This window comes from Hyalella azteca, unplaced genomic scaffold (assembly GCF_000764305.2).
Source record: "Hyalella azteca isolate HAZT.00-mixed unplaced genomic scaffold, Hazt_2.0.2 contig17868, whole genome shotgun sequence".
Classification (NCBI taxonomy): domain Eukaryota; kingdom Metazoa; phylum Arthropoda; class Malacostraca; order Amphipoda; family Hyalellidae; genus Hyalella; species Hyalella azteca.
In genome coordinates this window covers 36,818-54,463 of record NW_025947637.1, presented here as the reverse complement: position 1 = coordinate 54,463, position 17,646 = coordinate 36,818, and the positions used below count along the sequence as shown (strand labels likewise).

Genomic DNA, 17,646 nt, shown 5'->3' with positions numbered 1-17,646 from the left:
AAGTAATCACTGATCATTAAAGTAATCACTGTTCGTTAAAGTAATCACTGTTCGGTAAAGTAATCACTGTTCGGTAAAGTAATCACTGTTCGGTAAAGTAATCACTGCTCGGTAAAGTAATCACTGTTCGTTAAAGTAATCACTGTTCGTTAAAGCAATCACTGTTCGTTAAAGTAATCACTGTTCGTTAAAGTAATCACTGTTCGATAAAGTAATCTTTATTCGCCTGAAGTAATCGGTGTTAATATATTAGTCGGCGTGTATATCCTCCAACCAGTCAATGACGAGGATCCGATACATTTTTTCTGTATATCTTTTGGAGTTACTTTCACCACTGAAAATTGTTATAGTCGCAGCAATTATAGACAAGGCTCTCCGAGAGAGCTAGAATTTTTAAGAGCTTAAGAGAGAGAGCTTAAGCTCATGTTTATATATTTTTTTATATATCGCTGCAGGGCCGCAGTTGCGTCTCAATCTTTCTCCTAGAGGCAGTATGATGTTACTTCACACTTATTACATTGTTATGCATTAATTAGAGCAGCGCACGTCGACACAACAAATGAAAAAGAATTGACAAAGTTGTTAGGAAATTTCATCCAACGCTTGCGTGCCTACCATGCCCATGTTTATTCACTTGTTAAAAATTTTCTTAAAAGTCTCATTGATCTCGTTATATTTTGTTAAATTCATTGTTTCTGGGGCGATTTATTGAATTTGTGCCTAAATTTGGTCTGAGTAATTCAAATGCTTTGGCTGATAATGAATAATATAGACAAATCCCAGAGGATGTGTCCAATTTAGAAAAAATAGTGACAGAGAGCGGATTTTCTCTTCGACGAAAACGTGAAGTCACGGACGGACAGACAGACGGACGGACATGGCGAGCACAATAGCGCCTTTTTTCCATAAATGAGAAAATGCGCTAAAAAATATAACTCAGTACTCACTGCAGTGAGTGACAGAGAGCGCATTTTCTCGTCCGTCCGTCCGTGAAGTCACGGACGGACGGACATGGCGAGCACAATAGCGCCTTTTTCCATAAATGAGAAAATGCGCTAAAAAGAGGGAATCCGTCTGACCTAGGACGAGAGCAGGGAATGTGAAGATCGAGAAGAGCTGCGCTGCTGGGAAATGAACTCCAGCAGAGTGGCTGGGAACTGCTTGGGCTCCATTGATCTGCCCAGCCGGCAAGTCTATACGGCACGATCGTGACCTGCCTGCGGCCCCGTATAAATTCCATCATTACCGTATAAATTCCATCCTCAGTGGTCGATGCCAGCTATATGGAAGAAAAACTCACAGGATAGTCGTTTTGGAGCAAGAAAATGAATTTTGAACAATAGCTAAAGATGCTGCCTCAAAACTCTATTGGTCACAGGATTTTGGAGCAAGAAAATTAATTTTGAACAATAGATGCTGCCTCAAAAGTCTATTGCTTATTTGACTATGAATTACTCGAATCATAATTTTCATAAACCATGTTGTTCACCTATCAAGTTGGCTGATTATGAGCTTGTGAAAATTTTACGTTCTTCAAATCTGTTTTAGTATTTAACTTTTTTTGGTATTACAAGCTCTCTCGTTGGCAATGCACCGAAAATAATTTACATATATTTCAGGGTACACTCATGACCTGCTTATAAAGCCTACGCATTAATAGAGATTCAATATAAGCATGCCAACCTATGTTGAATAAAAATTTCTAACTTGGGCATGCGGTCCACTCGGCATTCAGTGAGTGATGAGCCAGGAACAGACCTGCTCAGCTTCCTGGTTGGTCTTCGATTCGAATATCACTCAGAAAACTGCATGAGTTATATTGTCCAAATTGTAAAGCATTTCATCCACATAGCACCACGCCAGTATTTTCTGCTCCTCCAAACTGGATCATGATGACCCACACAAATAAAAAAAAATTCATTCCCTATTCCCTAAATTTCATTCCCTACATCGATAGACTGGTGTCCTCGCCCCTGCTCCGAGGTCCGTAAATTCTTGCCTACATCATGATGACAAGATCGTTTTTGATATCGAGAAGTTGAGCAATCTATCTTACTCTACCATACGTCCTTGTGTTGGAATTCACACGCGGCCCATGAAAACCCGTGTATTATAGCCTGTGCTTTTTTGAGCAATTTCTCAATAGAGGAAGTGATACTCGGTGAAATGCAGCGAGTTACGGCATGCCATGATTTTTTATTCAGTTGCTCTTGAGCTGCCATACTGGTGTTAGGTGCTCGATGCTAAATGGGTTTCTATATTTCAACTTGCGATGACATTAAGTTCTGTTATGAAATGCCCCTCAGGGGGGACTTCTGACGGGTGTCTGTACCCGTCAGAAGTCCTATGGGATTTCGCGCTCCTAGGGGGATTGTTCTTATGAGCGCCCCACCGCTGAGATCGCGGTGTCTGACTGCAGGTCTCAGTTGTGGGGTCAAGTTATTATGTAGGTAGGATTCCTTACATTTCCCTTCTCTGTCTCTCTCGTGCTGGCGGCCGACGTCCCGTGTAAGCGACCTCTTGTTCGAGTGTCTTCGTTTCTGTTATTTTTCACCTGTCCCTCCTTGTCACTTTGTCTCTTTTGAGATGCTAACGCTGCTTCCTTCGAGCCAGCTTCAGCGGGCTGGACATCTGAGACCTTCCGCCCCTTGTGGGTGATGAATAATTGAGACCTTCCACCTCTATGGTGATGTTCATCTTGACTTTCGGTGCGAGATAGCTTAATAGCTGAAGCGCTAGTAAACATTTGGCCACTAAACTAACTAACTAACTGTTATGAAATGAAAAGAAAAACAAACATCCCTAGTTGTTTTTTGGACTGGACAGCCATAAGGTAATTCATGGAGGAATTTATTACTTAGATTACCGCTGTGCTACTTCTGTATATATCGCTTGGTTGTCTACAAGAAAAGTTCGTGAGCGAACATCTGTAATTTTGGTGGATTTTAGTTCATTTTTTGGAAGTTCTTCTGCCTCACTCGCCATTGACTTTCTCACTCAACTTTTGGAAAGGTTGCTAACTATTTCCGGCGAAACCGTGATATATATTGGGCAAGTTGTTACTGGTAGAAGCACTTGGGTATCTCGTACTCTTCGTATATGGAGAATGTTTTTGAGCGTAAACGACTATATTCATGCCTTCGCTTACCTGTAAATGTATCTATAGAAAAATTATAGATTGTTTTCTTGTATGCTGAAATAACGAAGGATAATTTACCGAAAATCCATCTGAATGTGATTTAATTGCACGCTCCATCAATTGTGAATCACTATAAGGCAACATATTAATATATCACTACTTCAAGATTTCAACGCCTCGCACATAATTATTATGCAATCTACAAACAACGAACTCACCTCTTTAAAGTACACAAGTATGAAATTATGTAAAGTAAATCATTTTACGAATAAATTAATCGTATTAGTTGCAGTTAGCGACCAATATTTGTTACACAATATATTGTGAAATTGAGCAAGTTGGATAGAGAGGTTCAATAGAGTCTATATACTTTATTGAACCTTTGTTCACGGCTGTAGCTCCAACCTGGCCTTTGGGTACGAATAGCATTGAGGTCGGTTATTGTACTCGTATCTGCGAGCAAAATGTTTTTCAACCTACATTTTCAGATTTTTCATATCCCACTTTTGTTGAGGTTCACCCAAGATGCAAAACGCGAAAGCAACTGAACTATGGCGCTCGGCCGAACATGGTTTGATTTTTTTGAAATGTCAGAATTAGCGCATTATATGTACTGAAGACAATAACTGGTGTTGAAGCTTGAATGACAGTTTTTAGTATGAAAATTGATTGATATCAAGAATTCTTATTTTGTTTGTATTGTTTTCAATCGGTTTTGTGGCGTATTTTGCGTTCGCATAGGTTGCAATAAACGTTGTTCCATATTGTTCTTCAACATAGATTGGAGGTTTAAGTTACACTTCAAGTTTGACTTGTGAGTCTGCGCATGTTTAAAGTGCATCGTATTTTTTCCAGCGTAGAAAATCGTCAATTCTCAATAAGGGACGTGACTCACCCATTTAATGGTGCACAAGCTTCGTTCTTGTGTGGCAAACTAATGCGATATAAATCTACACTGTTCGAAAAACGTTGAAAAAACGGTCCCACTGGCGTTCTAGTGGCCGGTCGCCCCGTGAAAATAAACTGTTTCACCGTTTTTATCAGATGTTTTACGGATTTTTAGTGTTAAATTAGAATAAAAACGGCGATACGGTGTTTCTTTTCATGTGCCGACCGGCCGTTATACCGTTAACGGTAAATTTTCTAACAGTGTACATACATCCGCCTGCATGTGCATTGTTTAGCGGTGATAAACATTTGCAACAAATTTGTTTACTGGTCATAAACATATTCCAGAACTGCTATGCTTTATAAAATGTTATTACTCTCATATCTCAAATGCTTCATATCTTTCTTCATTACAAGTACTAGGCTAAGGAAAGTGTGAGTTCGCCATGTCTGTCGATTGGAGGCGTCGGTGATGTTGTTAGAGTGTGGATTTCAACAGTATTTTTAGAAGGGAAGAAAACAACATCGGAATAGTTTCATTACGCTAAAGAAATGTAATTACTAGGCCCAGTGGTTCGTGGATTATTAGCTATTTTAAGTGTCCAAATCATGGGAACAGTGTTACCAATGTGTCTGTCGCTCATCAAACAAGTATATAAATTTTATAATATCTTAAATTATTTTATAAACAATTTGGCAGTTGAAGATAACCATCGTTGTTTTTTTTCAACGAGTATTCAATTGAAATTGTCTTGTTTTCTTTTCTTAACAATTAGGCAATTGAAACTAACCATCATGTTTATTTTTTCATCAAGTATGACAGTTAAAAGTTAAAACTAACCATCATGTTTCTTTTCTCATCAAGTATGACAGTTAAAATTAACCATCGTGTTTCTTTTCTTAAGAATTGTGGCAATTGAAATTAACCATCTTATTTATTGTCTGAATAAGTGTATATCGATGACAATGAAGTTATGTTGTGTTGTCGCAGGGACTGTCGCGACAACGTAGACGATGTGCTCTTCGACATGTTCAAAGACGAGAACACCGACAAGGTGCACATGGGGCGCTTTATCGCCGTGAGTATAAAGGTCGCCATACCAGCGCTGACACGAGTATTTCTCTCCGTGCTTGTGCTTGACCTGTCAATTTCCTCTCATGCGCATGATTGATATGTCGCCATGTCTACGTTTTCATGTTGGAAATTACGAAACATTTAAGCTCATGTTTGTGGGGAAGAAATTTACAGGCCTTAGGTAATTATTCTATCGAGCATTATTGCTTATGGGACATCATAATATAGGGTGCGTCAGCTCTAAAGTATTGTGTCTCATGTATAAGAAGCTCTTATTACCCTATTCTTATTACCTCACTCTTATTACCTCACTCTTATTACCTCACTCTTATTACCCCACTCTTATTACCTCACTCTTATTACCTCACTCTTATTACCTCACTCTTATTACCTTACTTTTATTGCCTCACTCTTATTACGTCACTCTTATTACCTCTGACTTACGTCACTCTTATTACCTCCACTCAACCAGTTCTTATACAAAAATATTCGAAATTTTTTAAATTATCGTGACCGTTGTGAGATTTTAGACAAAATCTGACCAGGAATTAGCGAAATAATTTATTCTTACTATCCTGGATCAGAATCCTGGTTTCCTTTCTCGCTTAACACTATACCCAGAGAAGTGAGTAATAACATTTTGTCCGAATGGCGACGCGCATTTTAACCTTGTATGGGTCATCCTGACTTATCCCGTCAAAAAGCCGTTTCAGTGCTACGGCTTCTCTCTCTCGCACTGTTTGTCCAGTGAATAGGGAAGAGTGTTACTATTGGTCCAGTGATCCGATTATTTTTTGAGTGTATATTTTTCTGAGTGCACACTACAAAGATGTTGTGTTGCAGGCGCTGACGGAGACGGGACTGCGGAGGACAGACCCGCGGCTCAAAGAGTTCCGGGACAACCTGGCCGCCGTCCACAACCTGAGAGCTGACCACGACGAGTCGTCCATCACAGCCCTCGACCTCAACAAGGAACTCTTTAAAAGGTTATCTTCATGCAAACTACATGCAACAAATGATACTTTGTTGAACATTATCCCTCCCTGTAGCGGCTAAATTTTTCTGTTTCCCCCGGAAGCTCATTTAACTTTGTTTGGTAGCTTCAATCTTCGGTTCGTATGAATTAGAAAACCTGCAACAAATGATACTTTCTTGAACATTATCCCGCCCTGTAGCGGCTAAATTTTTCTGTCTCCCCCGGCAACTCATTTAAGCATGTTTGGTCGCTTTGACCTTCGGTTTGTCTGAATTAAAAAACCTGCAACAAATGATACTTTGTTGAACATTTTTTCCGTAGACGCTATATATTTTAGTCTGCTCCTGCAGCTCATTTGTGTTCGCTAGGTCGCTCATAACTTTCGGTTCATCTGGAAATTTTTTTCTGCTGATTGTATGTTTTTGTCGTCAGTTCTCAATGACATGTCTTCATGCACGGCGATGCCTGGAACTATTCACGAGTACCATACACCTTGTAGTGTATTTTTTAGTTTACTGATATGTGTTGTGCATCTTGTACGTTATGAACGCTCACTGTATTTAGCCGTATTTAAATTACGGGAATGTAATTTAAGTAGAGTTATAAACAACAGCCGCTCCGAGGGCCAATCGTTGACTCTGGACCAGATGATCGCTCAAGCACGAAAGAATTTACGGGATGACCCAAGGCGGCCTAAGAGACCCACACACGGCGACGTGTTCACGTCTTGGCTGCCAGAGATACCAGCGTCTCTGTCACTCGACAAGAACTTGTTCAAAAAGTACGTTTTGAAATTGAGGATTTCGCGCGCTAAATCGTATGGCTTTTGCCTGCTTTTTTATCTCCGACTTACCCAAATAAAATTGTCCTCTCGTTATTACTCAGTTCATAAATGCATTATAGTTTGATAAGGCTGGGGAAGCCTAAAGTTTTAAAAGATTGCCAGGCAGCTTCTTAGTCCAAACAATTGCATGTGCGTGAAGGATGGTTTGCAGTTTGCGAAAGGCTATAGTGACTCAAAATAGATGACCTAGGGGGATTGTTCCTGAGCGCCCCACCGCTGAGCTCGCGGTATCTGACTGCTGGTCTCAGTTGTGGGGTTAAGTTATTATGTAGGTAGGATTCCTTACCGGTACATTAAGTTATTATGTTGGTCTCTCGTGCGGGCAGCCGACGTCCCGTGTAAGCGACCTCTTGTTCGAGTGTCTTAGTTTCTGTTGCTTTTCACCTGTCCCTCCTTGTCACTTCGTCTCTTTGAGATGCTAACGCTGCTTCCTTCGAGCCAGCTTCAGCGGGCTGGACATCTGAGACCTCCCGCCTCTTATGAGTGATGATTAATTTGAGACTGAATTATTGAGACCTGCCGCCTTGCTGGCGATGTTATCTTTTGAACTCCGGTGCGAAATAGCTTGATAGCTGAAGCGCTAGTAAACCATTCTACTACTTACTTACTTATTTACTTACTTACTTACTTACTTACTCCAAAATAGATGAATGAACATTTCGCCTGCACTGAGGAGCTGTTTTCATAATCATAAATAGTGGCGGCGCACGGCTCATTTTTTATTGGTAAAAACATCTTTTTTATATTTGTTCAAGACTCTTGTTTGCATCTGCTTCGACAGTTTTTTTACTTGATTAAGAAATGAGCAAACCATGTCATCTTGACCCAGTTACGCATCACTCTTTTAACAGTGGACAAGCGAATAGACTTGTTAACGTTTCAAATTCTACTTATTCTGAAGTCTACCAACGCTTATTCTCATTCTTAAAAGTTAATTCTGTCTGCCGACTTTCAATCAAGATATCGAATTGAATATCTTATTGAGAGCAAGAGGTGCTTTCTTCGTTTGTGTTCTTTTCGCTGAGAAAAATATTCAATATCAAAAGTCACTCTTTATCATGTCTGAGGGTCTCACACTCTCCAGATTTACAATGCTGAAAAATCTTCCTTATTATTATTCTTTGTTATAGCAGCTGTTGTTATGGGACTGTCTATAATTTATTATAATAACTGCAACGACTGGCAGTTAAGTAAAAAGTTATCCACTACTAAGTAATTTTTTTGTACTATTACTAAAAAAATTACTAAGTAATTTTTTTTTTGACTAATCAGACGCTCATACGAGTTCCTAGATGCAGAAACGATGAAGCAGTTGTTTGTTGCCGTTGTACGCCCGAGTCTAGAGTTTGGAAACGTTGTGTGGTCACCGAGATTTTCTATGAACAAGGCACGAAATGGAAAAGAATCGGCGACAGGCCACATCAGGCCTACACTTTCAGAGCCGACATCACTATGTTATGTTATGTTATGTTATAGGAATTGGTCCTACCTAACACCTCAGCGTTAGTGGACGTTTTCACAACTAATTAAACTTTGTGTTGGCAACGAAACTTAGCCTTAATCACATTGAAAAACCATGTAAATTACACTCTGTTTGAATCAGACATGAATACGTGAACGTGTGGAGACGCTGGACTCTGGTGGCAATGTACATGATCGTTAAAATGGAGTTGAAGTCTGATTTACAATCTTGCAATGTATGGTGATGAACCTGCAAGTGGTCGGCTGATTTATAACCTAAAATGTGCATGGATGGTTCTCATCATGTGCCGTACAAAAAAAAAACATAAGACGCTAACACCAAGCAAGAATGTTTGTTTCACTTGAATGTAAATCAACTGAAATATTCGTTTAACTTTCGCATCAATATTAATTACAAATAGGTGCATAGTATCAGTATTAATTATAGGTTTAATAATTGGAAAATTGTTAAGCGTTAAGGAAAATAAAGCGTGAATGTGTGAAGCATGCCTTCTAAACGCCATTTTAAATGCGAGCAAGAATAACTTATAAATAATATTATAAATATATAAATAAGTCATTTTTATTATAAATGAACATATAAATAACATAATAAATAATCCATTCATGACAAATCTCAGCCCACCCTTGTCCGCAAATAAAAAACAAGCTTGGACCTTAATGACTTAAATTGTAGTAAATTTTAAATTAACTTTAAATGATTTAACAAGACTTCAAAAATAATTATTCTTCAGAGTTTTTATTAACAAATGGGCTTCCGAAAGATCGCATATTTATCGAATCTCGGTGAAGAAGCGAAGTTTTTTATAGCTGAAACTATAATATTGCTGGACAATATTATAGTTTCAATATATATATAGTTGCTGGACAATATATACAATATAATTGTGATCTATATGGCATAATTTCTATTTATGGACTTGTATTTATTAATTAATTAAGCCGAGAAGGAGAAAGACACTATAATTCTATTCATTCCTCAAGGGTGAAATGTAAGAATTCACAAGCAATGTTACGCAATTTGAATCATTCACGATTTACGGATTTTAGATAATTGTTTATGAAGCGATCAGTTGCTTTTATTGACCCGCAATTGTTTACAAAGTTTTACGTTCTTAAATTATTTTGGAGTAATATTGGCTGGAAACTGGACTCTTTCAAGATCATATTGAAGGGTCAGCTTTGATAAGAGTAAAATAATGAGAAGCAAGTAACGGAGTGCTTGCAAACAAAGTTTAAAAATATTTTTAAAAAATGTGTGTTAGAAAAGTAACAGCTCTTCAAAAAAATCGAAGCGCTACAAATGCTTATCGTGTTGGACTAGTATTTATTGGCAATTATTAGTCTTTCATGCCGAAGCAACTGAGAAAGCTATTTTATAGTCGAGAATAGATAGTAGTAGTTAGTAGTAATTTAAGTAATCTTACTTGGTAGTAAGATGCATTGTGATATCATGAACACAATAAAAGCAATCTGGTTGCTATGATCTTATTTACACATTTTCGCTGTAGATAACTGCTTTTAACTGCTCACTGGAGCTGGTGTCATGAATTTCTTCTCAGATAAACTTCGTTATTAGTTTGTACAAACAGGATTGTACTCTTGTAAATATAATTCATTCAGCTGTGAAGAGTGTAATGAAAATAAAAGGAAATAAAAGGTGTAATGAAAACTGTGATGTATAATGAAAGTGTTATGTTATGAAAGTGTAATGTAATGAAAAGTTTAATTAAACTGTATTGTAACATAAAGTATAATGAATGTTTCATGCAATGCAAAGGTTAATGAAACTCTATTGTAGTGGAAAGTATAATGAGTGTTTCATGCAATAAAAAGTGTAATACGAGAAATAAGTAATGTAATAGCTAACAACCCCCCCCCCCTGGCGTGCAGAGTGTTACGGGACAACGTAGTGCTGATCTCGCGCGCCCTGCGTCACCACTTCGTCATCCCGCAGTGGGCAGAGTTCTGCTCGCACCTCGAGGACTTCTACTGGGCCGGCAAGGCGCTCAAAGGCGGACATGTCAGTCCACAGTTATTTCTATAATAATTAGAACTGCTTGTATAATTATTAGAATTATTTGTATAATTATTAGAATTATTTGTATAATAATTAGAATTATTTGTATTATTATTAGAACTATTTCTATAATACCGGTAATTAGAATTATTTGTATAATTATTAGAACTATTTCTATAATACCGGTAATTAGAATTATTTGTATAATTATAATAACTTTTTCTATAATAATTAGAATTATTTGTTTAATAATTAGAATTATTTGTATAATTATTAGAAATATTTGTATAATTATTAGAATTCTTTGTATACTTATTAGAATTATTTGTATAATTATTAGAATTAATTATTTATATGATAATACATAATAATACATAATATAATAATTATTTGTATAATAATTAAAATAATAAAAAATATAATTATTTGTTTAATAATAATAAAGTATAATTGTTGTATAATTACTTTATAAATACGCATCATATTATATAGTTTATAAATAGGTTCTTTATGACTCACCGTATTGAAATCATTCACTGTATTAGTGTATTTATTTGATTTACGGATTTAAAACTGTCATAATGGTGATGCACTGCTATGTAAATAAGCGATGAAAAATTTGGTAAATATAGCAGATTTTTTAAATTTTATTTTAAAATTTTCAAGTTGAGAGACAGGGCCGTACGTTGACTGTTAATAGCTGCAAAGCCCACGCCAACGTTATTAATTATTGTATGACTACAGTAATTATCTCATCACTTATTATTCATGATTTCGTTTCACTTAGCGGAATATTACATCATATGATAGTTTATCTGTTATGAAGTCTTATTTTTTACGTGTTGGGATGTGAAGCTATATTTTCATAGGAGTAACTGAAATATTCGTTGCAGATGCCGTGGATTTCTTGAAGATTTAGGTATTATGTTATTTCAGATTTCCCTTAAATTAAATTTCATATTTTGAACGATTTTACAATGATGCTCTAGTCATGTCTTATGCTTGTGTGCCATTTGATGAACAAATGACTTGGTGAGATGGGAACCCTGAGTTCTGCATGATGCAGAGTATAAGACTAAGGCATTTATTGAACAATTTATTATCTGTGACATGATGTCAAGTACTGAGAAATTGAGAGCTAAGAAAATTCACGAGTATCTGTCGAAAATAAAAATGCATGTAAATTTAAAAGGCATCTTTTGATTTTATTGGCATCAATTCAGTGGATGCACAACTTGGACATTCGTCATGATGCCGATTATGTTGTTGGCTGCTTCATGCAATATATACAATTGAATGTTGTGAAAACATTTACAAGTTATACATCGACATAATTGAGTGAATGAAAAACATTTGGCGTCCTACATCCCGCAGCTGGCACTTGTATCCTACATAATGCTGATGCAGGCTGGTGTTGCAGGTGGCATCCTACATCCCGCAGCTGGCTCAGGGGTCTGTAGTGGGTCTGGGGTCTGTAGTGGGTCAGGGGTCTGTAGTGGGTCAGGGGTCTGTAGTGGGTCAGGGGTCTGTAGTGGGTCAGGAGTCTGTAGTGAGTCAGGGGTCTATAATGGTGAGAGGTCTGTTGCTGGTTTATGGTCTGTTTGGCGTGCCGGAAAGATAAGTCTCAACACGTCCCTCTATGATGCCCTGAAAGTTGTTCAAAATGCTGCATGGTATGATTCTGAACAGATCGATGATGTCTTTGTCAAATCTGTCAAATGTTGCGGATCTTGAATTGGCAAGGAATTGGTTTTGTATAATATATATACATTCCACCAATTATATACATTCCACCAAAGAAGTTAAGACCCGACTAATGTAATATGTTAATATGTTAGAAGTGTTCGTAAGCTTTTAATTGTGTCATCTTAAACTTTAAAATTCATACTGCTGCATCTCTTTCAAAATAGGCCATAATATAGCAATCAAAACAAAATTCATTCCAGAATAATTCATCAAAATATGCGATAGGTAACTTGTCTAATTTATTATTCATATCTACCGTATCATACTATATACATTGATATTTATTCACAGATATAATCATTAATATAATTGTTGTATAATATATAATTGTAGTAATTATATGTATATTTGTTGGTTAGTCAGATTGGTTAAACATTTCGTAATAGGTTAAACCCTTCTTTAGGACAAGTTTGTTTTAAAATAATGCCATTTCTAAGACTTTCCGACCGTATTTCCACACCCATTGTTTGACAGCTAGAGAAACTAAACTCTAAGAAGTTCTAAATAAAAGTTACATTATTTTTAACCAAATGTCAATAATTATTCATACGAGACATTTGAAATTCGTTATTATTGGCAGTAAGCCTCTGACATACGCGATCGCGCTGAACGAGCTCGGAGCTGACACCGTGCATCGCTACGTGGGCACGGAGCCCAGCGGCCGCATGTTCAACGCCATCGTGCTTGACTATAATAGTGAGTATATTAGACTATTTGACAGACATAAATAAACATAATTGTTCATTATACCTTGTTTGTGTTACATTTATTAATTACTTTAAATTTGTTACGCATGTTCAACGCTACCGTGCTTGACTATAATAGTGAATCGAGAGTGCTGATCTCTTCATTGGTTTCTATTGTATTTCCGACATTAAAATTTATTTAAAAAAAATATTATATATCGTTTTCGACCTTATTTGGCGTCATTGTTTATTGTCCGTTACTGGATTTTGTTGTTTTAATTTATTATTTGATTAAAGTCAAGTTACAGGTAATTGCAGGAGCTGCCCGTACCTCTGATGAAAATGTATCGCTTCATACACTGCTGATAATGGTTCATTATTCAATTAGCAGAATAGTGCCAACTAAACAATTACTAAATTGCGATTCGACATCTATTCTCATTTGGATTTGACAATGATATTTTATGTAATAAATGTTTTAGTCAGCGTTTCAACATAGAATAATTCAATTATTCAGCATATCTTTATTGGCTAACTCAAAAGAATTTGCGCCGTGTAGGCTTAACTTTCATTTCTTCATTAATCATAAATGATTGCCACAAATATTATTTTTATACTATTTATTTGCAAATAGAAAGCATCATCCAAACTTACCACTTGTCTTATCATTGTCGACCAGTCAAAATTAACCTATTCCTACTATTTTGTATCTTCTACATAAATCACAGCTTGACACGTGGTAGGCTTCTTCGAAACTAAATGTAATAACATGCATCTAGAGTTGTTACATGGTTGGCGCTTCCTGATAAAGCGGTTATGATAACACGGTTATAATTCAACTAAGCAGACAAGCCCCATAACCCCCATTAATAATACGGCTGGTGAGCAGACAAGCCCCGCAACCCCCATTAATAATACGGCTTGTGAGCAGACAAGCCCCATAACCCCCATTAATAATGCGGCTGGTGAGCAGACAAGCCCCACAACCCCCATTAATAATGCGGCTGGTGAGCAGACAAGCCCCACAACCCCCATTAATAATACGGCTGGTGAGCAGACAAGCCCCATAACCCCCATTAATAATACGGCTGGTGAGCAGACAAGCCCCATAACCACCATTAATAACACGGCTGGTGAGCAGACAAGCCCCACAACCCCCATTAATAATACGGCTGGTGAGCAGACAAGCTCCATAACCCCCATTAATAACACGGCTGGTGAGCAGACAAGCCCCATAACCCGCTGGTGAACGCCGGCGCTATCGTAGTGAGCGCCCTGCTGCAGCAGCTCGTACGGCCCCAGCTCGCCTCCTCTGAGAAGTTCGACTTCGTGCAGCAGTACTTCAGTGTACGTAATGTGTACTTCAGTGTACGTAATGTGTACTTCAGTGTACGTAATGTGTACTGCAGTGTACGTAATGTGTACTGCAGTGTACGTAATGTGTACTGCAGTGTAGGTCATGTGTACGTACCGTGTACTTCAATGTACGTACTGTGTACTGCAGTGTAGGTATGTGTACGTACTGTGTACTGCAGTGTACGTACTGTGTACTGCAGTGTATGGAATGTGTACTTCAGTGTATGGAATGTGTACTGCAGTGTACGTACTGTGTGCTGCAGCTAGTGTACGCAATGTGTGCCGCAGTGTACGTTCAATTTGAGAGCAAAATGCCTCTGTATTTGTCTACAGGGTCCGCCATATTTATGGCAACGCATGTTTTTTTGTTATTTCACAATGAAACAAACAGGTGCATTGTTTTTTTATTGGATGAGCTAGTAGCCAAGAATTACCTAAACAATTCTCAGACATATTTATTCAATATGACCACCCTTATTTTCAATGACGGCCTCCAATATACTCGGGAAAGCTGAGGAGACACGCAGCATTTCTTGAGGGATCAAGTCCCATTCTCTTGTCAATTTAACTTCAAACTATCCAAAGAATCATGAGGTGTTCTGCAGACCCGACTCTCTAAAATAGCCCACACAGAAAAATCGAGAGGATTCAAATCAGGGCTACTTGAGGGCCATTCATTTTTGCTAATGAACGCTGGGATGTGACCCTGAATCCAGTTTTGGGTCATGCTTGAGCCATGTGATGGGGTAGAGTCTTGTTGAAAACTCCATGGTGAGTTGTTGAAGTTTTTACGGGCCCAAGGTAACAACACCGCTTCCAATATGTTCGAAATGTATCGCTGACTGTTCAATTGCCCTCCTGAGGGGACAAGAACGAGTGGGGACCTCCCAGTGGCGGTTACCGCGGCCCAAACCATCACGGACATGGGATTTTGACGTCGTGTTGCTGTTCTGGTTGCCACAGATCCATCCCGACTCCAAACTCTGTCATTTTGACGGTTAACGCTTTGTTCAATGTCAAATTTTTTCTCGTCACTGAACACCAAGTTGGGCAGCGTGCCATCCTCAATAAGATCCAGAATGTGCTGGCATCTTTCGAGCCTCATTCGTTCATGACGGTCTGTTAGTTCATGCCTTGTTTGCATCTTGTAACGGGAGGTTTTGAGGTCATCTTTGAGGACTCTACGCATTGATGCCTGACTGACTCCTGCTTCTGCAGCCAATTTTGCAGCTGAGCGACGAGGGTTTCTCCTCAACTTCTCCCTCGTGTTTTTGACCAATTATTTTGTTCGGACACTTCGTTTCCTTCCTTGACCAGGTCGATTGCATGTTTCACCAGTTTCCTTGAATTTTTTTACCACCTACACAGTTTCAAAACGAATTTGGAGCTTTATTGCAATGATTGAATTACCCTCGCCCCTTTCATGAAGGGTTAAAATTGCATTTCTATCTACTGCCACTGGTAATAGTAAATTTAGACGTAGACACCGTAGACGTAGAAACCAATTTATTTTTATATAGCAAACATTCTTTGCCATAAATATGGCGGACCCTGTAGTACGAGAACAGCAATTTTGTGAACATTGCTTATTTTTACAAATAATTATTTTTATACTGTAGTTATTTGTGCGTGACCAATTGGTGAACAGCAAATCAATTAATGACAAGCCTGAAGATTCCAGTGTGTTGTTCATTCATTGTTATTTTTCTTTTATTGGCATTCTTTTATTGGCATTCTTCTTCTTATCTCTTAATGTTATTCTAACTATTATCTTTCGGCCAACGATCATTATCTCATTTGTACTCTATTTACCTTCTGTGTCATTGTTTCAACTATCTTATCCATAACGCCGATCCTTTTCTTCATCTTCATTATTCCTTCTATCTTGACTATCACGTCATCCGACTTCTTCCTTGGTTTTTCATCCTTCTCTTTCATCATTTCATTCATCTTCTTCATTACTTTTTCAATTTTTATCACGTCATCGATCGCTTTTCGATCAGTTCATTGATTGCCTTCTCCACTAATTGAGTTAAATAATATCCATTCAACATCAATCATGTTTCTACTTCAAACGGATCATTTAAACACACGTTTTTTGTTTATTCGGTCACTCTTAATAGTTTATTTAAATTATATTGTGTTTGTCGGAACAGCGCTTGGCGGGCGGTGAACCTGTCGGTTTCAGTAACGGAACTTTCCTGTCGGAGCGCGAGAACGCTGACCGCAATCACGCGCTGGCTTACTACATGCGCGAGAACAAATGCTTCCCTGAGAAGACTGACCTCACTGCCATACTTGACCTCTACTTTCAGGTGAGGCTAATGTGCTTCTATTTATTTTAATTTAATTTTATTTTATTAATTCTTCCCTGAGAAGACTGACCTCACTGCCATACTTGACCTCTACTTCCAGGTGAGGCTAATATACTTCTATTTAATTTAATTTAATTTTATTTTATTAATTCTTTCCTGAGAAGACAGACCTCACTGCCATACTTGACCTCTACTTCCAGGTGAGGCTAATATACTTCTATTTATTTTAATTTAATTTAATTTAATGCTTTTCTGAGAAACTGGCGCCTCGCTTCCATACTTGACCTCTACTTTCAGTTGAGTCTAATGTACTTCTATTTAATTCTATTTAATTTGATTTAATTCTTCCCTGAGAAGACAGACCTCACTGCCATACTTGACCTCTACTTACAGGGAGTCTAATGTCCTTCGATTTAATTCAATTTAATTTAATTCAATTTATTTATTTCCTGAGAAAACTGACCTCACTGTCATACTTGACCTCTACTTTTAGGTGAGTCTAACGTCCTTCTATTTAAGTAATCCACTTCTTGTAATTTTCCTTTTGGGGAGCTTTCGGTTAAGTTATAAGTTTTCATTCAATAAGTCTTTACTTTAAAAACCGATTCGTGGGCGTCCTCAACCGTTACTTCCAGGTGAGTTTGGTCATTTAAAGAATTACTTGTGGTCCTATAAGTAATTTCATTTGCGGGCTATCAAGTAGTTTGCTGAGCTCGAGATTTTGTTGAGTATGAGATTTTCATTTAGGAAACTTGATTTTTTTTCGTCATTCAGAGAGCGCATATTTAAAGATCAGCATTGTGAAGGTGCGAATTGCTAGGGGAAATTTAGTTTAAAGCGAGGCAAAAATCTCGTGTTGGGGACTCGTATGCCTCAAAGAGTAATTTCGTTGTCACATGAGCTTAAGCGTTTTTTTTAATTTGTTCCTATGCTACAAATAAAAATTATGCTTTCTATACGGTCTCTTTAGGACGACAATTAACTAATTATGAACAGAACATGGCTTCGCTTTATCTCGAATTTTTTTCGAAATTTGTTCGATTTCTTCACTAAACTGGACCAGTATCGCCACACCGAGCATTGGTCAAAACATGGACCGTGACATTGGAATTATTATTT

At 37.7% G+C, this 17,646-nt stretch overlaps 1 protein-coding gene across 1 annotated transcript in view; it reads left to right on the top strand.

The window, feature by feature from the left end:
* The window catches only part of LOC108681073 (glutaminase liver isoform, mitochondrial), a 61,165-nt gene that overhangs the window by 9,051 nt on the left and 34,468 nt on the right, over window positions 1-17,646 (top strand). Inside the window, exons 3-9 of the mRNA XM_018170052.2 lie at window positions 5,019-5,106; window positions 5,946-6,088; window positions 10,298-10,427; window positions 11,845-11,930; window positions 12,724-12,866; window positions 14,082-14,203; window positions 16,369-16,527. Coding sequence (XP_018025541.1) covers window positions 5,019-5,106; window positions 5,946-6,088; window positions 10,298-10,427; window positions 11,845-11,930; window positions 12,724-12,866; window positions 14,082-14,203; window positions 16,369-16,527 — 871 coding nt within the window. The remainder of the gene's footprint in view (window positions 1-5,018; window positions 5,107-5,945; window positions 6,089-10,297; window positions 10,428-11,844; window positions 11,931-12,723; window positions 12,867-14,081; window positions 14,204-16,368; window positions 16,528-17,646) is intronic.